Raw genomic sequence first — 22309 nt, 5'->3', positions numbered from 1 at the left:
TTACACATGTGGGTTAATTTTATCAAGAGCCAACTAACATGCCTCTGTTTTTTGGACTGTGGGAGAAAACGTGTAGACACAGGGAGAGACCCATGTAGACACAGGGAGAAAATATAAATTTCCTGTGGATAATACCCAGGCTAGAATGCATTTTTTATATTTTATTTGCATTAGATTATAACTAAAAATGAAAGATGCAGTGAAAGATACTTTCACTTATCTGAATAGTATTCTTCACTGAGACTTTATACCAGTAAAACACACTTATTGGTGGTTATGCCAGGTTTAACCCACATGACATCTTCTTATCAATTTCAGCTGGCAAATTGCAGCATTTTGTCTCTCAATTGCAATTCTTTACAAGACTAGGAAGCCCTAAACTCATATTGACTGAGCTATGAGTGCAACAGGACCTAAGCCCAAACAGCATTGTTATACATTTATGGAGATGAATTATCATAAGTGTACTCAAATAATACTAAGCAAAGTTTGAAAGTAAATCCATTGGTCCCTCTCCATGTGACCAGGAGTATAAGATAACCTTATTTCCAGGCTTCCCTTTTCTCAATTTTGTCTGTGCTACTCTTCAAAATTAAAATCCTTTCAGGAAATATATCAGAATGCATTCCAAAAAAATCAGTTTTATCATCTTTTTTAACTCTTTTCTCGTCTCCAGCTCCTGTCTTGTGTATTTGTCCAACAAATGCAAACCAACTTTTGCTGGGTGATCCAACTCTTCAGCCTAGTTTGCACAGTTAAGGGTTACTACAACCGTGAGTATTTGTATTAATAGGGTCTGAAAGAAAGGGCTTCATATACTACTATTGTTTTTCTGGTTTGACTCGCTCAACAAAGAGTAGTGTCAGTGTCACTAACAAAAGTACTGTATGTTAGCAAAATTAGACTTTATTCCAAAAACCTATCAAGACAAGCAAACTTATACAGCTTAGGGTGTCTAATGGCATGGAAAAAACAACAAGCTACTGATAATTGATGGTGACACCACCAACAGCAGCCTTTCATCGAGTGCTTAAAATTTTTCTGCAGCCCAAGATATGAATAAAGACCGGGATTGCTCCTTGCCAGTAGAAGAGGCTGGAATCATTTGGGATAGCATCTGCTTCTTATTTCTCCTTCTACAGCGAAGAGTTTTTCTGAGTTGCTACTTTCGGCATGTTGTTCTAGACCTTCGTGCATCCTCCCTTCAAACTTCAAGGTTGGTGCCCTCTTTATGTACATTTATTATTATTTATATAGTGCTATTGTCTCATGCAGGGTTTTACAGAGTAGGTGATACAAAAACAAGCCATGACAGTTTAGTTATACAGACAACCCTTAAAAATTTTGAACAAAAATTATTCATAAAGAGAAAAGATCACAAACACTAACATAACAGTTGTTTTCTATTATGTAAGTGCTTTTATTATATGTAGAGGCATGCAGTTACTTGATAGAAACAACAATACATGCAAAATATCCTATATATTTCTGTAAATAATATGGCCAATAAAGAAATGTTGTCTTTCACCTCAAGTTTATAATTTTTGTTTAAAACTCCCCTGATCAGAAAAAGTATCTTTACAGAGGTTTTGAACTCTTCATGGCCAGCATCAGGAAGAATGTGTGCTTCCACCAAGAATCTGAGCGACGATCTCTCAGCCAGCTCAAGAAACAGTAAGATTTCAAGGGAATCTTGGTGGTGGTTGATGATGTAGACAGTGCCGGGCCAACCCAGGCAGACGCCCCAGGCAGCCTGGCCCGGTAAAGCGCACAATACCCGAGTGCGCATGCGCAAAGAAAATATGAGTGCACATGTGCGAAAAAATACGAGTGCGCTTGCGCATACGCCGGCCAGAACAGGGACCGGACTAGGGGGATAGCAGAGGAAGAGAAGGTGCGTGCCTGGCGCCCCTCCAGCTTTGCGCCCTAGGCACGTGCCTTCTCTGCCTACCCCTAGTTCCGGCCCTGGATGTAGAAGTGTATTAGTTGCAAATCACTTTTCTGCACTCCCTTCAAATAATGAATGAATGTTAAACCACTCTCTAACATAGTAAGTTAGGTTGAAAAAAAGACACCGGTCCATCAAGTTAAACCTTTTAAATTCATGTATAACTTGCCTAACTGCTAGTTGATCCAGAGGAAGGTACAAAACTTCATTTGAAGCCTTTCCAATATGCCTCAGCCTCAAAGAGGGAAAAAATCCTTCCTGACTCCAAGATGGCGGACTAGTCCCTGGATCAACTTGTACTATGAGCTATCTCCCATAACCCTGTATTCCCTCACTTGCTAAAAAGCGATCCAACCCCTTCTTAAAGCTAATGTATCCGCCTGTACCCCTGATTCAGGAAGAAAATTCCACATCTTCACAGCTCTCACTGTAAAAAAAGAAAAAAAAACCCTTCCGAACCTCTTTTCTTCTAATTGGAATCGGTGACCTTGTGTCAGCTGGAAAAACCTACTGGCATAAAAAGCATTAGAGAGATTATTATATGCTCCCCTTATATATTTATACATAGTCATCATATCACCCCTTAAGTGCCTCTTCTCCAGCATGAACATCCTCAACTTGGCCAGTCTTTCCTCGTAGCTAAGATTTTCCATACCTTTTACCAGCTGAGTTACCCTTCTCTGCACCCTCTCTAATACAATAATGTCCTGTTTGAGTGATGGAGACCACAACTGTACGGCAAATTCTAGATGGGGCCTTACAAGTGCTCTATACAGTGGAAGAATAACCCCCTCCTCCCCTTTTAATGCAGTTCAAGACCTTATTTGTCCTTGATGCTGCCGACTGGTATTGCTTGCTACAGCCAAGTTTATTATCTACAAGGTCTCCAAGGTCTTTTTTCATTATGGATTCGCCTAGTGCAGTCCCATTAAGGGTATAAGTGGCTTGGATATTTTTACATTCCAGGTGCATGACTTTCCTATATAAGCATGAATAATGCAGATACTTTATATGTAGTTTAATCTGTTTTACACTAAGATAAGAAGTTTGGAAGTTATTTTCTATGAAGATTTTTGATCAGCGTAAATTACCATAGCATTTTCTTCCTTAAACCCTTGATGGGGTAGTTCATATTGGGTGTATTGGTGGATCATCTCAGACAATTATCATTTGATCAAAGTAGTGTTTGCAGAGCAAATAAGCTTATATATGCTTTGACTGTGATGGTAATAACAGAATTGACCAAGTTTGTTCCACAGAATGGAGAGGATTCGAGCAAAGCAACAACGTTATCATGAAGGCAGAAGACAAAATGAAAGCAAAAAAGAAAAGGAAGGTAATTTCCTTGCACCATTGTTTTAAAAATGTAACAGAAAAATATTTAGATTTGATCTGTTATAAATTTATACCTTTGTGCAAACTGTATTTATATCTGGTCCCTTGCCTATAGCCTGATTTTGTTTTGTCTGCCCCTGTGTCTGACTAGTTTACAGGCTCTCATGTACCTGTTGGTCTTTTCCAGGTGGCAGCAATAAAGGGTCCTGTAAGCAAAAGATCCATTGGAGCCGTCCATGGTTAGACCACGCCTCAGGTACCATTGGGTACTGCTTACATGCAGAAACTCATTTTATGTCATCATAAATGACTAGTTATGCGATTAAGTGCCATAACCCATCAACTTGTATGTATACTAGCCAATATTTAAAAGTTTAAAGTTGGGAAAGTTAGCCAGCGACCTGATCAGGGGGTGTTCACACATGCTGCTATCCATCAGAATTGCAAACAACTGTCATGCTCTGTTTGAGGTCTGCATATGTTCTCAAAGGAGGGACAAAAAATAGATAAAGAAGGAAGTGACTGATTTCTTCAGTATGGTTCAGTTTCTATCTTAGAAAGAGCATCAGACTCAATGCAGGGATTTATGTTTAAAGCAGTAGGAGTCATTTAGACTTTTTTATATCTATTATATCTATTGAATGCTATTTATAATTTTGCCATAAAGTTATTTGCCTGATGCTTTTATATTACCCTTCTTTCCTCCATGGGGGCTGCCATATTTGTGCAGCAGTAGTCCTGTAGCATTAGACAGGTTAAGAAGACAAGTCAGATTGGCAAAACAGTCAGGTTTAGGAACTTCAAGAAACCATTACTTACAAAAGCAGAACTATATGCTAAAAACGGTCAACATGACCTATTGGTAACTTTTAGGGGGTTCTTTACTAAACTCTGAATGCAAAAATCACAAAAAAATTTCTTTTTATACAATTAAAAAAAAAAAATCATACATTTTTCATAATTTATTAAACCCCGGGGATGGAAAAGTCCGAATCAGAAAATCTGGCATCTCAGACCTGTCGAGGTTACATATAAGTCAATCGTAGAAGTCCTAATGATATTTTGATGTGCGCTGGGTTTTGTGCAATACACCAAAGTTTTCAGAGTTTTCGGGCAAAAAACATAAGAAATTGACGTTTTTGGGTGAAAAATCCGAAAAAATCCTGAAAATCAGATTTTTTTTTCCTGTAAAGCAAATTTTCGGAAAATGTAATAATAAATAAGCGTTAACAACCAGAGCGGATTTGATTGGAGTTTGCAGCATAAAATTTGAGATAAAATCGGACTTTGATAAATAACGCCCTAAATGTAGATTCATACAGTATTTTGAAAATAAAATGTTTAGTGTCAGTATCATTTTAAAATAAAATAACATATTTTTCCTTTAACAACCAGGATTCTGCCATTTCCAAACTTCAAATGCAGCATCTCTTCATTTCTGGTTAAATATTGTGACCACACTGCAAAAGCTAGTTTTTTTGCAATGCAGTGTTATATCAAACTATGTAATATGCTGCTTAATAATATTTGCCATTATAGAATTAGTTACCTGTTTTCGGATGTTGTTTTTTTTCCCATCTTTTCTTTGCACCTGGCATGTTTTCTGGCAGTGCTGCATTCAGGAGATTATTTTCTGTTCGAATCTGACAGTGAAGAGGATGAAGAGTCTTTACTGGAGCAGAATCAGAGGTCACCCAAGCAGAGTGCTTTTCAGGTAGGTGCAACGAACACCTACGTTTAACCATTCTTAATACAAAAAGCATTCTTCTTGCCTTCATTGTATATATTATTAATTAATATTAAGCTTTTGCCTTTTGATCAGCTTGCATACCAGGCATGGGTTACAAGTGCTAAATCTGCGCTGAAGGAAAGAAAGAGTCAACAGAAACAGAGATCTGAAATGGTGGAAATGATCGTGGTAGAGAATAGTGAAGCAGGTGAGTTGGAATAGGGGTCTCTATGTACAGAAATGTTTAGTTGAAACAAATATATTTTAGATATGTCATTTCTGGGAGCATATTAATATTGATCAGCGGCACAGTGCAGAATGGTTTCTCTTGGTATCTGCATAGTAAACCCTATCTGGCTTTGCATACCGTTTTCCAATTGTTTTACTTAGGAAATTAGCTTGCTTAGTTGAAGCCTTTTAGGCTGCGAGGGGTTTGGTTATACGGAGGACTTCTCAATGGACTTCTGTCTTATTCTGTGCTGGTACGAACCAAAAGTAGAATGTGATGTGAGTTTTCATGTTGGCCTGATTAGCGCAAGAAATAAAAACGATATGTATTTTTAATTAAAACAAATAAACTAAAGTTGGGATATACTGCCTTTTTAGGGTAAAGACACATTGATAGTGTACTTAACTAATACTAGGCAAAGTTTGAGCAAACTCTATTGGTCCCTCTCCATGTGACCAGGAGTATATTGGCAGCAGCCGACAGGGAGATTTGTTGCCCCTAATTATTTATGTAAAACTTTGGGTGAAAAAATCTAAAAAGATCTAAAATCTCTGCCAGTAGAACCTACACATCGCCAAGTACCCTGAATTTTCCTTCCGAGGCAACCTCGGAAAAACGAAACAGTGTGTTTAGATGTTTATTCTATTCAGGAGAGAGAGCAGTGAATGACTTTTGAACCCTGTTTGTCTACTGTGGAGAAAAAGCATTGTATTCTACAAATCTTATCTGCTATTTAAACACAATCATTTTCACTGTATTCAAGTTGAATGTCTGCCCCCATGGTAACACAGCAACTTATTTATATACTGGCAGTTTTTTAAACTTTTTCATATTTTGGTGTTAACGTTCCTTTAAGCTTTGCAGCAGAGAAACTCATAAGACAGTGGATGTTGTGTGCAATAACATCTTTGCATTTGGCGCATCCCTGGATTTTATGAGGATTATTGATGTATATACTTGTATATACTATACAGTTAGGGTTGCCACCTTTTCTGTAAAAAAATACCGGCATTCCTATATTCTTGACATTTTTTTCTATTAATAAACATTGGCATCAAGCATCATTTCTACCGGCCAGGCCAGTAAAATACCAGCCAGGTGGCAACCCTATATACAGTGCATATATATATTGTATGTTAGCAGTGGCAACATGTTTTTGATTTTTATATACACTCATTTCATTCGTAGGTGAGGAAACTGAGTCTCCAACTCAGGAAACAAAAGAGAGAGTTGAGGATGAAGATCCGAATGAAGAGAGAGGTGAGCAAGTGGTATGGATGGGGTGAATAAAATGTGATGATGCCAAAAGTTGATAAATTAAGGGGTGTTTTTATTAACATTGGAGAAAAACATACTCTGTGATGCAAGAAAGCAAAAGCAAATATCTAATTGGTTTCTATAGACAACATCACTGGTGATGTTTGTCTCCATTGTTAATAAATACAATACTTAATTATTATTATTATTAATAATAATAATAATAGATAAAAATATCCCTCTGTAACACACGATAATAACTGGTAAACTAAAATGTGAGCTTTTTCTACCAAATGTTACATATTCAACAAGAAAATCAGTAATTTGGTTTGAGTAATTTAAAAAGTGATTAAAATGTGGGAAAATTGTACTTGCTTTGTGCTGTTCAATTTCTGTTAAAGAATGTATGCAGTTTGCAAAAAAAATGACATTAAAACTATCATGGAGTCACGTTCTTTGTTTTGTTCAGTGGGGCTCATTTATAAACACTGGGCAAATTTGCACTTGGGCAATAAACCATAGCAACCAATCAGTGATTAGCTTTTTTCAGTCAGCTTCAGGTTGAACACTGAAAACAATCATCTGATTGGTTGCCATGGGTTACTGCCCAGGAGCAAATGTGCCCACTGTTTATAAATGAGCCCCAATGTTTATTAAAGCTACTTTGCAGAATAAATCCAGCTAATCCTGCAAAAGCTATTTATCAAAAAGTGGAATTTCACTTACAACACATGATAAATATACCCCTGAAAAATCCTATAACAATGAAAAGAAAACTGTTCCATTCTGTTTTCATGCTTTGATAAATAGTCCCATGAGGGTTCTAACTGAGTTTGGCTGAGCAGAATTGATTGGTCCATAGTCATAAAATACTGGTTTCTCCCCACAAAGCTAAAGAACAGATGTAAAACTTTGCTGTAAAGCTTTGCTGCTACAGCTTCTCAAGAATTATGTATGTATAACCTTTGCATTGTATAAATATATAGAGTATAAATATACAGAGATGAAAAATATAGCTCATCGCAAGACACACACTTCATTGACCTGAGAAAGATTAATTCATAACTATAATCCTAGAAGTATTTTGTCTTTAAATCTGTGTACCTGTTTGTTAGCATACTTTACATCAGCAATCTGCATTACCGACTTGTTCTCAGCAGGAGGAAGTAATGTGGTACAGCGTATCCTTGATGTGTTAAAGTTTCTTTGGGTTCTTCTGCTTGCCATGGTGGATGGACTGATCAATTGGCTAGGAACCCTTACAAAGCAGCATGTTGATATGTCCACAGTACTGTGGGTGGAGAGATACATCATAACTCAAAAACTGTCTAAAGTAAGTCTTTAATAATATAAAAACACATAAAAACTTTTCCCATTAGCCATTTTGTTGCGGTTGAAGCAACAAGGTCCTGTTTTCCATTGGTGACTTATATGATCTTCTATTTCGTTCCTCTGTATCTTTATAGTCAGGAGGTAGAGGCATATAGACTTGTTAGCAGAGAAACTGAACCTTCTAATAACCTGTCTAAGCTACGTTTGGCTTGCTACTACTAGTAACAGAGCACTCATCCAAGAGAGTGTAAGGGATTAATTAAGTCAGTAGCAGGCAAAATGATTACAGAGAAACAACATGAACAAGTAGTTCCCATCATTTTTGATGTCCCAATGTAATGCAGTTTGTTTACTAAAAGGAGGTATTATTTTAAAAGGGCTCCTTGGTGCAAGGTGGATTTCTGATGGCAGGTACAAGTATGGGATCCGTTATCCAGAAACCCATTATCCAGAAAGCTCCAAATTATGGAAAGGATGTCTCCCATAAACTATCCAAATAATCCAAATTTTTTCATAATGATTTTTTTTTTCTCTGTAGTAAAATAACTGTACCGTATACTTGATCCCAACTAAGATATAGACAATCCTTATTGGAAGCACAATCAGCCTATTGGGTTTATTTAATGTTGACATGATTTTCTATTAGGCTTAAGGTACGAAGATCCAAATTACAGAAAGATTCATTATCCGGAAAATCCCATAACTGTATCTGGCACAGTCATCCCATATTAGTGCAGCAGTATGCCTTATAGGAGCAGAAAATATAGAGGAGGTGATACATGTTATTGGTTAACTTAGTAATAGTCCTGAAAGCTTTAGAATCCACTTAGTCAATAAAAGGTATGGCCTGCTCTATATTTTCTGGTTTTGCTTTATGGCTACAACACACTGCTACTAAGAAAAAGGGCCCACGTCTACAAAACTGAATGCTTTCATTCACAACTGGTAGTTTTCTTTGTGGGCTATTAAATGCCACATCTAGTGAGGGTAGTGAGGAAAGAAATGCTTGTTGATAAAGGCGAAGAAGAAGCTTTTGAAGAAAATAAAGGAAGCTTGAGCAGAATGAAAGAGAAGAAGATACTTTAAAGGGGTGGTTCACCTTTAAGATAACTTTTAGCATGTTGTAGAGTAGCCAATTCTAAACAACCTTTCAGTTAGTCTTCATTTTTTAATTTTTATAGTGTTTCAATTAGTTGCCACCTTCTTCTGACTGTTTCCAGCTTTTAAATGCGGGTCACTGACCCCATCTAAAAAACATATGCTCTGTAAGGCTACAGGTTTATAATTATTGTTACTTTTTATTACTGGTCTAGTAATATATGGTTGCTTGGGTAATTCGGACTCTAGCAACCAGATTGCTGAAATTCCAAACTGGTGAGTTGCTGAATAAAAAGCTAAATAACTCAAAAACCACAAATAATAATAAAAAATGAAAAACAATTGCAAATTGTTTCAGAATATCACATTCTCCATCATACTAACCGTTAATTTAAAGATGAACAACCCTCTGAAAGCCCTGTTTCTTGTCGCTCATGATGTTGCTGGAGTATAACTTCCAGAATTCTCTAACTTTGATTTTATATAAAAATCTGTGGATTGTAATCCAGCAACATCTGAGGACCCAAGGTTAAAACCATGTCTATAAAGGAATAGTAGAGCCCATGTTTTATTTTATCATTCAAATATCTTTAAATGCTACATGACTCTTAATGATCCCGTGTGTTAAATGAATTTCCAAATTTATAAAATAAATGGAAATGAAAAATTATGAAATACTCATGTCTCCCTTGCTTGGCAAACTTTTTCCTGAAATGTATTACAGTGATCTGATGAAATGTGTCATACACAAAAGAAAAGTCTAATAAAAATGAACCGCGTTCTTTCTTTCTCAAAATAAACAACATTTAAATGCAGTTTTCTTGTATAACTCTTTCACATTATTTCCTATAGTAATCAGTACAATTATGTATTCAAAAGTAGAAGCCTCTAAACAAAATGTCACAAACCAAAACTCTCAGCCTCGATTTGTTTAAAGAGATTGGGCTTAAAATTGATTTACCATGACAGCCTGCTTGATATATTGTCCTATACTGGATTCCATTGTGTATGTTATTATGTATATTGTTGTAATGGCTTAATTGGATGTCAGCCAAATGCATGATTGGTGAAAAGTTTCCATAACTGAGAAGAAAAAGGATGTGACAAGAAACATGGGGCCATAAAATCTGTTCTTGAAATGGAAAGATTGAGAACATGATGGTTTTGGGGCTTCATCGTCATCCAAGAACGCCATGGGCAAAGGGCTCTAAATACAAGGTTTTAACATGTCGTTTTATTCTCCAACGTATAAATATTTATGGGAGTTGTTATGGGTCTAGACTCACATGTAGAACTGTTTGTTTTTAGTGACACTGACACTGTTGTTTGTGCTTTTTGAAGGGGGGAGATATCAACCGCAAGGATTTGGAAAATATATATGGGACAGTTCAGGATCTTAGGGGGCCCAAGGTATCATCTCCCCAAACTGATTTTCAAACAAGCATTGCTTCAAGGCAAGTACACCTCACAAGAAACCCCCATTTTATTGACTCCCCTATCTGATTAAAAATGATGTACCAATGTGTTTTTGTTTGGTATGATTCTTAAAGCTATATCACATGTGGTATTTCAGTTTCATTTCAGGGGGACACAGGCACTGGAGGGTTAACACTACCTTCCGTGAGGACACTAAAAAAAAAAGTCTTGACAGCCCTCCTAGGGGGCCAGCCCAACCCAGTTTGCGCAACCCAGTTCTTTTAGTTTCCTTATAGGAGGACCTCCCACTGGGAGCTTTATTTTAACTTATTTTAATTTATTTAATTCTATTTTTTTCCCTTTTATTTTTTTTTACAGGTTGCCAGGGGGCAGGGTAATGACATCAGAGGGGTGGGTCAGTCACATTAAGGGGAAAGCGACCCATGTCACAGGGGAGATTGGCTGATCACCATGTCAATCAAGAGAGATCCTGCCTTGATCCAGGCAGCCCTTCTGCAAACCAGAAATCTCTATTCGGACCTCAGGCATCGTGGAGCACCAATTAGGGGCAGGAGGTGCGGCTCAGTCATCACATCTTCAGGAGGAGGATGATGCCTCTAGGCATTACGAGCCAGCAAGGGCAGGAGGTTTGGCTCAGTTCCCGCTGTGGTGGGTCACTCTTTGGCCCTCCTCTTCACCCACAGACCAGGGTGTAGAACTACTTCCTCCCCCACAGTGGTGCATGACCGCAATTAAACAGAAGGCAGCACACGCTCTGCACACTGTTCCACCACTGCTTCTCCTGCATGTATACAAACTGTGAATCACAGGAAGTAGTGTCAGACGTGCTCTCCCTATCTCGCGTGCCCTCTCTTCTTGCTGCTAACAGTTACGGATGTGACGTCAGGTGCCAGAGCAACCTAAGCCCCACTTCTCTACAAAGCCATGGGCAGCTTCCAACCAGGTTGGCTTTGCAGTCCAGGCTGACTTCCAATCCAGCTGACCTCTATCTACTTCCAGCAGGCTGACCTCCTACTGATCCCTCTGGAAGTACTCCTCTCCATTACGCAGCCGAATACTGCTCCCCTGGGCTATTTTCACCCTTCTTCCCCACCCCCATACCGTATCATGGCGGACCCCTCCATGGAAAGACCTGAGCTGGTATCTGCTCATAATCCTGCCAGGATGCCAGCTCCTACTCAAGTTTCCTTTCTCACTTGCACCCCTTGCTGCACTAGGCTTCCCCCATGGCATGCGGTGCCTCTCTTTATCTCCTGCTCTTTCCCTTCCCAAGCTGCTTCTGTCTCCACTGAATCCTCAGGTTCCTCTGCCTCTGACCCTGAACCACCTGGGCCGTGAGCTCGCCAACTCAGTTGCGTCCTTACAAGGATTAGCCAAACTTCCAGAGTCAATTGACAACTTGCATCCCAGACTCCTTTATGGGTTTTTGAAAAACACAAGGCTGCTACCATTTCTTTGCTTCCAAACTCTCAAAAGGAGTCGGAACTTGCAGAGGACTCTTTGAGGGTTCATCTGACGAGGAAACCTAACAAGAGCCAGATGCATCCCCCTGTTCCTCTGACATTGATGGCCTGATTGGGGCTGTTCTAGAACCCCTTAATGTCTCTGCGCCTATTTCCTTGGATCCCTCCAAGGACCTTTTCAATGACAGAAGAAGACCTCCAAAACCATTCCTTCGCACAAACAGTTTTTCTTGTTTGTTAAAGATAAATGGGCCTTTGAGAGTGCAAAACCAACATCTCCCACCATTTGTCTTTACTGTATCCTTTTCCAAAAGAGGTTACAGATCTTTGATCCCTCTCGCCAACAGTGGACTCTCCAATCTCCCTTTTGGCCAAGTCTACCACAATCCCAGTTCCTGACCCTGCTGGCTTTAAATACCCCATAGATAAAAGATTAGAGGGCTTTGCCTTCAGGCCCATTTTGGGTTGGGGTAAGAACACCCTTCTACCACAGAACAAACCAAAGTCTCAGTCCTCAAATCCCTGATTCTCACAATTTCTTTCCTTTTGCTCTAGGCAGTCCAACCAAGCACCATCTGTCAAGGGGCCTCCCTTCAGAGGCAAAGGGTAAATATCTACCTGGACCTCTGGCCGACAGAGTCAGAAATTCACCATGGACAAATCCACCACCTCCTGAAGTTTCCCTTACCCCCAGAACCAAAGGAGTGGGCATCTTCTTTCTTTTTGGAAAGTCTGGTCTCACCCCTTCACAGATGCCTGGGGGCAAAAGATTCTCCTCCACAGCTAATCCATCAAATTTCAGTGTCTTTCACCAGAGCGATTTCTTTCCTCTCCTTCCTCAACCAATCCCTCTCGTAAAGCAGCTTTTTGGCAAGCCATTTCCTCCCTGCAACAGTCAAGTGTCATCATTCCCGTTCCCAAAGCCGAACAACAACAGGGCTTCTATTCTCTTTTGCACTCCAAAGGATGGAGGAGTTCGCCCTTACCTGGACCTTAGTCGTCTCAACCAAGCGTCAAACACTCCCACTTCTGGATAAAGTCAATCCCTTCAGTCATTGCAGCAATGAAACCCAGGGAGTTTCTTTCTTGAGTAGATGTCAAGGAGGCTTATCTACATATCCCCATCCACAAGGCTCATCACCGATACCTTAGATTCACCACTCATTCCTAATACCGCACCGCACCTTTCTCCCTCTAGACAAAGTTCAGAACCTGATTTCCACAGGCAGTTTTATGGCACATCACAATTTTGTAATAATGCAAGAATGCTAAGTGTGACAGCCCTGACATAATGGTATAATTGTGCGAATTGTTTTTCTTCTGCAGTGGCTGTGAAGAAGAGGAGGTTATCAGCAGCACAGCAGATTGTACAGAAAATACTACACAACTCAGCACTGGGTACAACACACTAAGTAACAGCTTGGACTCTATTAGGGGGTCTCAGGAAATCAAGCCAACTCATCGTTCTCGTACTGCTAGTGAATTGCTGCTTTCCAGGTGTGATGATATCCTTGAATACTGCTATTTTCCATTTACAGACTTTATTTGCTATATTTGCTCCTTTTTAGGTTTACCCAGTTCAGATTTTGCTCTGCTTTTTTCATCCTGTTAGTCATATTGCTAAAGAAATAACTCATTCTGTTGTACATGCTGTTACACATAGAATGATAATGTAATAGGTGCTTTGGACAAATTAAATAACTTGTTCAGGATTATGATTATTATGGTAACTGAGGATGTCAGGTCATTATACGGACCCTGGGTTTGCAAAGCTACTAACCAGAAGTTAGAAGAGCAAGTGATAGGCATTGGTGCTGGTTGGTGATGTTCCTTAATAAGAGAAAATTTGCCTTTAGATGATCATAAGTGAGCATGATAACAGAGTCTTATACTTGTGTAGTCCCTCTGATCATAGATGCAGATTTAAGGATTACTGCAAACTAGAGAACAGAAACCTTGATATCTTTTTTTATTTGTTGTTGTTCATCATCTTAAATTCAAGAAAATTCTTGTAATGTTACTATTGTTTGCATGACGTCCCCACAGGCCACTTGATTATCCAGAGCTGCTAGAGTCTCAGCACTTCTTCCAGTCTCAGAGTCGTATTTTGAGGCTACTATTAGCCCTCTATAACTTTGTGGCCTGTCACTCTGAGCTGCTTTGTTACTTTATCATCATTCTCAACAACATGGTGAGCGCTTCGCTGATATCACTGGTCCTCCCAGTTCTTGTCTTCCTGTGGGCTATGCTGTCCATCCACAAACCCAGCAAGCGCTTCTGGATGACTGCCATCATTTTTACCATGGTAGGTCACTTACATTGCACTGAAATATATGGTGAACATAGAGTTTCCTTTGATAACAGGTACATGTTCAGAATATTAGCATTGTTTAAAAAAGTGAATAAAGCTGAAAATCCTTATTATAGCTTTTATTTCCATACACACCAATGCATTGGGAAAACTGCACATTCTATTCCAAATCAAAACATGAAGAAACATTTTATTACATTTGTGTTATTCCTTTACAGAAAGTAAAAAAAAAAAGGGAATATTAGGATGTTGCCTCTTTGGCATAAGGCAACATGACCTCTTCAAGTATTTTGAAGTATTGAAACTGATCCATGATCCCTGGTATGTGATAAATAGGTCCTACACCATAGTATGAGAAAGATCCCCATATCATGATGATTGCACCACCATGTTTCACTGTCTTCACAGTGTACTGAGGCTTGTATTCATTGTTTGGGGGTTGTCTAACAAACTGACTGTGTCCTCTAGACCCAAAAAGAACAATCTTGCTTTCATCAGTCCACAAATTGTTGAGCCATTTCTGGAATGACCCATATTACATTTGCTGCCTTTCTTCCTTCAACCTGTAATAAAAAAAAAAACCCTCCCCCCTACCCTGGGTAGAGCCCCTGGGCAAATGCCCCTATTTTTTTTTTACTCACCCCTCTGTGCAGATCCTGGCCTCGGAGTTCACGGGTGCCATCTTATTTCTCTGGTCTTTTTCGGGAAATGCGCAGTTGTTTGAGACTGGAAATTTACTCCAACTGCACTGAAAATGCCGTCAAGACACGAAGATTACCGGATAAGAATAAGATGACTGGCGTGAACTCCGAGGTCAGACAAGGAGGGGTAATTAAAAAATGTAGGGCATTTGCCCAGGGGGCAGGTAAGCTGGGGGGAGATGGGAGGGGGGTCTACCCAGGCTAGGGGGGAGGGAGTTTTTTTATTACAGGTTGAATTGTCCTTTAAATAAGGGCTGTAATTGACACCTGTTTTCTCTCAGAATGAATGACCTCACTAATTAAACTCCACACTGCTATTATTTGGAACAAGCTATTGTTATTTTGAATTATTTTTGAACAAGCCTCAATTAATGATTCAAATACACAGAATCAGCAGCATGAATGGCATCACTGTTGGGTCTGTTGGTTTTCTATTACTCTACTACACCTACTAGTAAATTATTTGTCATGTAGAAATATAATTTCTACTAAAAACAGTGATTGATCAGGTTAGTGATGTCAAACTGCTATTATTCTGAACAGAACTGTATGTTCAGCCACTGTTATTTAGTTTTGTGCCTGTTTTGTTGTGTATGTTTAATTGTTTAGACCAGGAGTGCCCATACTTTACTAATGTAGGGTCTACTTTTATATATTTCACCTTCAAGGTAACTTTTATTATGATATAGAACGGCCAATTCTATGTAAGTTTTCAATTGGTTTTTATTATTTATTTTTTATAGTTTATAGTTATTTGCCTTTTTCTTCTGACTCTTTGCAGCTTTCAAATGGGTGTTGCTGACTCCCTTCTAAAAAACAAATGCTCTGTAAGGCTACAAATGTATTGTTATTGCTACTTTTGATTAATAATTCTTCTGTTCAGGCCCTCTCCTAATCATATTCCAGTCTTTTATTCAAATCAATGCATGGTTGCTACACTAATTTGGACCCTAGTTACCAGATTGGTTGAAATGCAAATTGAAGAGCTACTGAATAAAAAGCTTAATAACTCAAAAACCATAAATAATAAAAAACCAATTGCAAATTCTCAGAATATCACTCTCTACATTATTTGAAAGATCATTAAAAGATTACAAACAACTATGTAACCTTAATGTAATAAATATCTGAATGAAAAGAATGATCTACTTTTTGGGAACTCCTGGTTTAGACAATGGACTGTGGCATATACAATGAATGTACAGTAAGTATATTTCCTTTCTCTTTAACAGGTTATGGTGGTAATAAAATACCTCTTCCAGTTCGGATTCTTCCCGTGGAACAATTATACCATTCTGGTACGCAATGAAGGAAAGCCGTATTTTCCTCCGCGTGTCCTGGGCCTTGAGAAGAGTGACTCGTACATCAAATATGATCTGATCCAGCTCTTGATGCTCTTTTTTCAACGCTCGCTGCTCATGGTACAGATATACAAATAGAAATCACTTAATGAATTCCCTAGTGCATCTTAACAGCGTTGACCAGTGTTGAAATAAAATTCTTCTTACATCTACATCTCGTAGCACCATGTTTATTGCCTACAATGCACCTCGGATCTACGTAATGCTCTACTTGCACCTTTATTTATGATCCCTTCAGTTATAACTCTCCACTATCCCTTAAGTGAAGTTATCCCTTACTAAGCCTTTTATTTTAAAATCCCTAAAACTGGAATTATGCACCGCAGTTTTCTTGTGTTTACTTCCAGCTAAGGTCAAATGGATGAGCTTTTTACCTGATTAAAGAATATATCACTAAAAAAAATGCATACCCATGTGACTCTCCTTATTTGCAGTAATTCGATTATATTCCAGAGTTTCATGGCAGTTACTGTGCTTCCTACCATGTATTTTCAGAGTTATGGTCTCTGGGACCGTAAAGACTTAGACCTTGAAGAGAGAACACAAGGGAAGGATAAAGAGAGCAAAACAGACATACACACATCCCAGGATTTGGAGCCAGCAGGAAGCAGCAGCTCCTCCCTGCGTCAGCGCAAAAGAAAAGAGTCCCAGGGTAGTGTGCAAGATAGAGGTAATTATACAAACTGGAGATGTACTGTACAACTTTTAACTTGTTGGATTCAATGCTTTCTCATTACTATGTTTCTGTGATAGCTTGAATTAAAAATGTGTCTGTATAGCATATTGGACAGGATTGTAAAGGCCGGACCATTAAACAAATATTGTGTGTTTCCAATAATATATTGTATAACTATTTTGCTTGTCTGGAAATTCTGTCCCTCTTCTGCTTATGTAACTTTGTTCAATGTTTCATCTTCTGTTTTTCAGACTCTTTAAACGAGAAATCAACAGATGTGCAGAAGAAAAGAAAAGAAAGAGCAGCTCTTAGAGTGAAGACGATGGGGATGAAAATACAGCAGTTCTTTACCTACATGTGAGTTATCTTGTGCTGGGTGGGTGGACTCATTTTACACTATTGATGTTGTCCTATTCCTTTCAATTAAGCACATGATGTATTTGTTGTTGAGCATTTTGGCTTTTGGCAAGTGACTTCCCCTGGAGTTGTTTGCAAAACTGCAAGTTTTTATAGGAAGTCTTTGCCACAGGAGCCTGTTTCAAGAATATCCACATATTCTTGAAACTGGTGCTGTGGTAAAGAAAGACTTCCTATAGTACAGTGAGGCATTGCTTGTTTTTTTTGTTTGTTTTAAATTTTGGATACGGCTAGTTCTGTATTAACACAAACACGAGGATTTGGTTGTTGTATTAAAGAATTGCTTTTTCAATTTTGAGAGATCCTTCCTTTATTTTGTGCACTTATGTTGTTTGTGGTGTAGCTGTTTAAAGGAGAAGTAAACCTGTACGGGGGAAAAACCCTCCCCTGTGTAGGCCCTCCTCCCCCCCGGCCTACCTGCCCCCCCCCCCGGGGAAATGCCCCTAACTTGTTACTCACCCCCAGGGACAGGTCCTCATCTGCGGAGTTCACGGGCGCCATCTACTCCCGAGCGCTCTTCTTCCTGCTTTACCCGGCGTTTTTTGGCGCATGCGCAATATGAGGCATTTACCGGTAAGGATCTTCTGCGCATGCGCCAAGAGTCACGAAGTTTCCAAAAAGAAGATTGAAAACTTCGTGATTTTTGTGCGCATGCACAGTAGCTCCTTACCGGCAAATGCCTCCTACTGTGCATGCGCCCAAAAATCATAAAGTTTCTGATGTTTTTTTCTGTAAACTTTGTGGCATGCGCCAAAAAACGCCCGTGAACTCCACAGCAGAGGACCTGCGCCAAGGGGTTAGTAACAAGTTATGGGCATTTGCCCGGGGGGGGCAGCTAGGCCGGGGGGGGCCTACACAGGGAGGGGGGGGGGAGGTTTTTTCCCTGTACAGGTTGACTTCTCCTTTAAACATCTATCATAAAACATTTTTAGATTAGTAATTGGTTAAATAGCTAATGCTATTTTTACATGGTTTTCAGTGTTTTATATAGGGATTTGGATTGACTTAGCATCTTTGTTGTATTGTGAGGTACTAGATGTATATATAAAGGAACCATTCTCATATTGTTAAACGATGAGTTCATGGGAATTAGGGCTGCCCTGTTTCTGTGCTGGGGATGCGCTTGCATAAAGGTATTTTAAATAAACCTGTTCCTGTGCTTTGTGGTAATGTGTAAGGAGATATATTTATTAAAAAGGGGGAATTAATGTAAATTGTTTGTGATGTTGTTTCTATTTGGTGAGAGAGAGCTAGCCAATGGGAATATGGGGTGGTCCATGCTCATGCATTCGCTCATTCTTTTTATTATTACAGAAATCTTATTCATTTTTTTAAAAAAAAAGTGTCTTTTATTATCTGTATGGAATGACTATAATAAACATACAGTATATTGTAATTATGAAAGAATCACATGGGGGAACACTTTATGAAGATATTATGTTTCCTTCAGTTAACAAACCATGCAATGTTTATAATTTCCTGATGTTGCTTTCTCTGTTTGAATGAAGGATAGCAAGTTTTTATTTTGCATTCTATAAAAACAAAGAGAGAAAAAAAAGAAATAAACAATCATGCATGGCACTGGGTACAGTTGTTTACATAAGAGCAGTGATTGTCATAAAGTGGAGGAAAGCAAGTAACATCATATTATTAAGGTGTATATCAAATGATACTTATTTTTCAGTCCTCTGGTAAAGATAATTGAGGGTTCGCATCCAACCATGGTTCCCATATGTTCTCATACTTTCCAGGTGTACCCCAAGCATTATATGTTAATTTGATTAGAAGCAATGTAACATTTATTAACTCAATCCATTGTTGGAGTGTAGGAGGAAGGAGAACATATTTATGGCTAATAAATTCTTCTGTTGCAGGGTGCAGAATGTATATCAGCCAGTGAAAGCTTTCTTCCATGATATTCTACATACTAAGTACCGTGCTACAACAGATATGTATGCCTTTATGTTCCTCGCAGATGTGGTTGACTTTGTGATCATCGTATTTGGGTTTTGGGCTTTTGGAGTAAGTCTTGTAACCAGCATTGCCGTTTCATTTTTCTCATTTTGTTTTTTATAGAGATCTTAGGTTTCAGAATTGAGGACAGTTTTTGTTTAATTGCTTTGTCTTTTCCAGAAATACTCTGCTGCTGCTGACATTGCATCATCTCTGTCTGATGACCAAGTACCAGAAGCTTTCTTAGTCATGGTCCTCATTCAGTTTTCCACCATGGTGATAGATCGTGCTCTGTACCTGCGAAAGACTGTGCTTGGAAAGCTGATCTTTCAGGTTATTCTGGTGATTGGGATACATGCCTGGATGTTCTTTATCTTGCCTGCAGTCACAGAAAGGTGAGCGTTTCAATTGTAAAGATTACAGCTGAATCACTGCAACCATTTTTAAATCCAAAGATTTCCAACGAAAAATATTAATGTCATTGAATCTGTTGCAGGCAAGACTGATCCGATAACCAGGATTTTGCTCTATATATAATGTATTTTTTTTCATGTTTCTAAAAGGGGTAGTATAGCCCCCTCTTTTCTGTGGGAAAAAAGATTGCCCTCTATCTCTCTATAATGTCTTCTATTGTACGTGAGTAATCATATCCCCTCGCAAGCTCCTTTTTTCCAGAGAAAAATGTTTGGTTAGTCAATCAAAAACAAATGGCTAATGAATCAAAATGACTGTGTTTTTGTGAGTTTCTTTGCCTTTTTTGTTATAATTGCCCTACCAGCTGTTAGTGTGTATACAATCCATAACCTTCTGAATGAGGAGAGAAGAATGTTTTTGGCTTATAGACTGACTTTATACTCATTACAACATATTTCATTTATTTAAAAGAAAGTTTAATTCCTTTGGTTTCCCTTTCTGTCGAAAGAGAGTGAGTAGATAAAGGAGAAATGAGGAAAAGCGAGAGGTTGCGAAGTTGTGAAGGATTACCATTTCTACAAGACAGCTGCTTTGAGCTTCAGTGATAAAGCTCATCACTTTATATTGAAACTCTGCTTGTATGATTTAAATCCTCTGAAATAATTACTAAAACTTTAAAATTGCCAAAAATGTAAGTTAGTGTATTATTTTACTGTAATGAGACTTTAGTTTGTATAGCATATATAAATGTGTCTGATATTTGCATTTTGTAGATGTGACAGACAGACATCATCTCTTAATTGTTTTAACTGAAGTGTTCAGTGCATGTGCTGTAAGGGAATTTGGGGTCACATCCTGTTATATACTTTGCCAGTGCCTCATAATTGTCTTTTCTACCTGCAGGATGTTCAATCAGAATACTGTGGCTCAGCTCTGGTATTTTGTTAAGTGCATTTACTTTGCCCTGTCTGCCTACCAGATCCGCTGTGGGTATCCTACCCGCATACTGGGCAACTTCCTTACCAAGAAGTACAACCATTTCAACCTATTCCTATTTCAGGGGTAAGATGATAAATAAGTGCATTTTGAATCTGTCACAGCCTAGAATATTAAGACTATAATGTATAATATAATGAGCCATTCTCCTGAAAAACAAGTCATGCTCTTTTTATTGTTTCACAGGTTTCGCTTGGTTCCTTTTCTAGTAGAGCTCAGGGCTGTTATGGACTGGGTTTGGACTGATACCACCTTGTCCTTGTCCAACTGGATGTGCGTGGAAGACATTTATGCTAATATCTTCATTATCAAATGCAGCCGTGAGACTGAAAAGGTTAAAAAAAAATACCCTTTACTGTTGCAAATTAGGATTCGGTTTGGTATTCGGCCGAATCTTTTGCGAAGGGTTCGGCCGAATCCAAAATAGTGGATTCGGTGCATCCCTAATATAAGACAAACATTGAGGCAATTTGCTGTTGTCATGTGATTGCCATTTTTGATTATAATTTGCATGTTTGGTGGATATCTTAAATCTGCTCTATGGGGCCTATTTACTAAAATATAAATATAAATTTCGATCCCACCCCCGAAAAATAGTGGTTATCCTATATTTCTAAAAATTAGAAATGTATTAATTAAAAAAAACAACGAAACCCTTTAACACCAAACTTCACTAAGTAAAAGTTGCCGAGGTCCCCTAAGAAGTCAAGTTTTAAATCAAATTTTTAGAGGTTTTAAAGGTATTCATATTTTTTTAGATCGGTCAACGTTTTTTTAGTTCATGCTTTTTATATTCGGATCTTTTAATAAATTCAATGACATTCGTGGTTTTATCACTAAAATTTGACCTTTAATAAATAAGCCTCCACATATTGCTTTGGGGGTTGTATATGTTTAAAGGGCATGTAAAGGCAAAAAATGAAAATCCCATTTTGACTTTCTTTAATGCAAAATAAACCTATCTCCAATATACTTTAATTAAAAAATGTTTACCGTTTTATAAGAAACCTGACTGTATGCAGTGAATTCTCCCTTCATTTACTGCTGTGGAAAGGAATTGTCAGATGGTCCCTAACTGCTGAGCGGGGAAACAATCATACTTATGAACAGCAGGGGGAGCCCCCGCCTTACTTCCCAGCCATGCAGAACTCAAGCAGCTTTGTTTATGACGATCCCTATGCAGCCCAGACCACACTGAGCATGTGCACAGTCTAAGGGGGTTATTTACCAAGCTCCGAATTCCCCGAAATCCGAAAAATTTTTGATTTTTTTCTATAAAATCGGATTTTTTAAAAAATCACTAATTTTTCGGAATTTATTAAACCCCGAGGGCTAAAAAGCCCGAATTTAAAAACATGGCATCTCAAACCTGTCGAGGTTGCATGAACGTCAATGGGAACAGTCCCATTGACTTTTGGTTGTGTCTGGGGTTTCTGGCAATTTCACAATGTTTTCTGAGCTTTCGGGTGAATCTCGGAGATTTCGGGAAAAATTCACGAAAAAATCGTGAAAGTTTGAGCTTTTCCCGCAATGGAAATTTTCGGGAAAATGTAATGATAAATAAGCTTTAAAGAACCGAGCGGTTTAGATCTGAGTTTGTAGCAGCCGATATTGAGATAAATTCGGACCTTGATAAATAACCACCTTAGTCT

The 22309-nt window shown here is 38.5% G+C and overlaps 1 protein-coding gene and 1 long non-coding RNA gene across 7 annotated transcripts in view; one reads left to right on the top strand and one right to left on the bottom strand.

Moving 5' to 3' along the window:
- The window catches only part of piezo1.S (piezo-type mechanosensitive ion channel component 1 S homeolog), a 99043-nt gene that overhangs the window by 69749 nt on the left and 6985 nt on the right, over positions 1 to 22309 (top strand). For 4 of the 6 annotated variants that reach the window (XM_018260502.2, XM_018260500.2, XM_018260497.2 and 1 more), the window contains 19 exons: positions 677 to 773; positions 1048 to 1216; positions 1585 to 1674; positions 3208 to 3284; positions 3471 to 3539; positions 4894 to 4997; positions 5106 to 5220; positions 6430 to 6501; positions 7656 to 7831; positions 10270 to 10382; positions 13155 to 13325; positions 13875 to 14133; positions 16073 to 16261; positions 16697 to 16871; positions 17129 to 17234; positions 19169 to 19316; positions 19428 to 19642; positions 20565 to 20723; positions 20844 to 20991. In XM_018260502.2, the coding sequence (XP_018115991.1) occupies positions 677 to 773; positions 1048 to 1216; positions 1585 to 1674; positions 3208 to 3284; positions 3471 to 3539; positions 4894 to 4997; positions 5106 to 5220; positions 6430 to 6501; positions 7656 to 7831; positions 10270 to 10382; positions 13155 to 13325; positions 13875 to 14133; positions 16073 to 16261; positions 16697 to 16871; positions 17129 to 17234; positions 19169 to 19316; positions 19428 to 19642; positions 20565 to 20723; positions 20844 to 20991 (2652 nt within the window). The remainder of the gene's footprint in view (positions 1 to 676; positions 774 to 1047; positions 1217 to 1584; positions 1675 to 3207; positions 3285 to 3470; positions 3540 to 4893; positions 4998 to 5105; positions 5221 to 6429; positions 6502 to 7655; positions 7832 to 10269; positions 10383 to 13154; positions 13326 to 13874; positions 14134 to 16072; positions 16262 to 16696; positions 16872 to 17128; positions 17235 to 19168; positions 19317 to 19427; positions 19643 to 20564; positions 20724 to 20843; positions 20992 to 22309) is intronic. The other 2 variants (XM_018260498.2, XM_018260501.2) reach the window with 1 other exon arrangement.
- LOC121393228 lies at positions 4858 to 7687 on the bottom strand. Its single transcript, XR_005960867.1, has 2 exons — positions 7603 to 7687; positions 4858 to 4926 (listed from the first exon to the last, which is right to left on the bottom strand). It is a non-coding gene; the product is annotated as an uncharacterized LOC121393228 (long non-coding RNA).

The sequence above is a fragment of the Xenopus laevis genome, chromosome 4S, assembly GCF_017654675.1.
Source record: "Xenopus laevis strain J_2021 chromosome 4S, Xenopus_laevis_v10.1, whole genome shotgun sequence".
NCBI classification, from domain to species: Eukaryota; Metazoa; Chordata; class Amphibia; order Anura; family Pipidae; genus Xenopus; species Xenopus laevis.
This window is presented reverse-complemented; position numbering and strand designations above follow the sequence as displayed.